The sequence below is a fragment of the Gloeophyllum trabeum genome (assembly GCF_000344685.1).
Source record: "Gloeophyllum trabeum ATCC 11539 unplaced genomic scaffold GLOTRscaffold_00413, whole genome shotgun sequence".
NCBI classification, from domain to species: Eukaryota; Fungi; Basidiomycota; class Agaricomycetes; order Gloeophyllales; family Gloeophyllaceae; genus Gloeophyllum; species Gloeophyllum trabeum.
In genome coordinates this window covers 1-2,095 of record NW_006920821.1, presented here as the reverse complement: position 1 = coordinate 2,095, position 2,095 = coordinate 1, and the positions used below count along the sequence as shown (strand labels likewise).

General features: G+C 54.9%; 1 protein-coding gene across 1 annotated transcript; it reads right to left on the bottom strand.

The window, feature by feature from the left end:
• Positions 1-14: 14 nt before the first annotated feature.
• GLOTRDRAFT_97380 (uncharacterized protein) lies at positions 15-1,540 on the bottom strand (the record flags this gene model as incomplete). The annotated part of the gene is made up of 2 exons (XM_007873636.1): positions 15-1,449; positions 1,521-1,540. Coding segments are annotated over 2 exons (1,455 nt in total), but the record flags the coding sequence as incomplete, so codon positions are not given.
• Between the last annotated feature and the right edge of the window lie 555 nt (positions 1,541-2,095).

Below are 2,095 nucleotides of genomic sequence, written 5' to 3'. Positions count from 1 at the left end.
GGAGGCGGGGGAACCGGAGGAGGGGTGGCAGTTGGAGGAGGCGGTGGAACAGGATCAGTAGGAGGTGAGCCTGCCGGCGGGGTGGGCTCATAGTACTCTTCATCGACGCCGGGTTCATCATAAGCCTCCACGGTCACCCGATCCGGTCGGATAGCATCATAAAGGTCCCAAGAATTCTCGGTGGGGTCATACCATTTGTATTTATCATGCACCTCGAACCATATATCCGGCACTTCAGAACGTGTTACGACACGCCGCACCAGCAAGCCGCGCTCTTCGTCCAACACTTCCCAGCGGTAAACCGTAGGAGCTTTCGATGAATTACCGGGGCATGGGTAGTCTCGCTGAGCTTGAGCCTTGCTGTTCCACGACTGCACTTGACTACGAGTCGCCTTCGCATAACGCTCTGCGACGCGTGCCTTTCGCCTTTCTATGAACTCCAGGGGTCCTTCACCAATATAGGACCCACGACCAAGTGGGTCATATCGTCTTTCAGGCGCGGACTGGGCCGTAGATGACTGAGCAGGGGCGGACTGGGCCGAGGACGACTGAGCTGGGGACGACTGTAATACGGGCCATGAAGACCAGGAGGAGTGGACTTGCGGCGGTGAGGGCTGGCATTCCGGCAGCGATGAGGGGACGGATTGTCCAGCTAGGATTGCATTCACAGACCCTGCCGATGGTAGGAATGGTGCAAGATATGGTGGGACGTTGCGTGGGTCGATCTTACCAAACGCCTGCACCGATCCCCAGTAAACGAAGATCGGGTAGCCACGTTCCGTGCAGGTGCTAATCTCCTCATGCGCCCAGGACACTGGGTTTTGACCGTTGAATATTGCACCCACCCGATCAGATTTAGGACTCGATAGGAACGAGCTACTAGTTACCAAATCCAGCCAGCGCATATTCAGGCCATGTCTGTTGCAAAGCTCTGACAGGATGAGAGTCGGCTTCTTCCGATATATTCTAGTTAGGAGATAGTCGATATAACCCATGACCATTGCAAAAGCGGTCCGACTGTACATAACCGTAGACTTGACCTTAGCCTCAGTCGGCCAGACGTTGCCATAACCATACGTTCTGGGAAACTTGGGTGCTGTCGTGCGGAGGGGCACCAGGAGCATGCTACCGAGCATCGAAATCAATGACAGCAGGGCTTCCTCCAAATTTGCCCAATATTCCCGATCTGCGAACACCCAGCCGCCAACACAACGCACCACCGGGACGGATGTCCTCGTGAGGTTCAACCGGCGGAAGACCCCATCCCACCGTTGCACATGAGGCTGGATGACTTCAAGCTGCCACGGAGTTTCCTCGCATGCCCAGTTTGTCTCCATATACTGCCTAGGCGTCGGTTCATAGTAGTAGAGGGAAATTTCGTTGAGGAGGCGGCTGTTTGTCCGGGAGGTGATGATACGGCCATGTTCGTCAATTATAGTGTAGAGATCACTAGACATAACGACATAACAAGACCCCTATAAGAATGGCCAGGTGACGATGCAGACAGGAATATAACTCACTTAGCCACAGCCACAGACATCTTGGATCAAACGGACGTCGCAAGATAATGGAGAGGGTCGGTGACAGGAAAACCGTCGGGAGCAAACACTTGAGGGCAAGCGGGAGGTATGAAGAATGGACGGTTACAGTGATACCACCGTAAGCGTGCGTTGGACGAGAGCGGGAGTACTGGACAAGGCGTGGTCACAACGATACCACCGTGAGCGCGCACTTGCCAGCTGTAAGTGACCTGAAGGCGAGAGGAGGAGGAGAGCACGTCGAACACGAACACGAGTGAAGTTACGATAAGCCGGGAGAGACTAGAGTTTAGCAGTCACCGTGATACCACAGTGAGTGCCTTGCTTGCTGTCTGACTCTGACGCAGTCACCTGGGATAACCGGGTGAGCACGCACGTAGTCGTAGTCGAAGAGCAGAAAGGCCGACAAGGAAAGGCATCGAGCCTGTGGCTGTGTGATTCCACGCTGGTGCCGCGTGCAAGCCGCCATGTGAGTGGGAGCTGGTTATGTAATTCACAGCGCCAGCCGCCGACAAGTCCAACATGTACACGTTCATTACCAGCAAGATCGGTGGGAA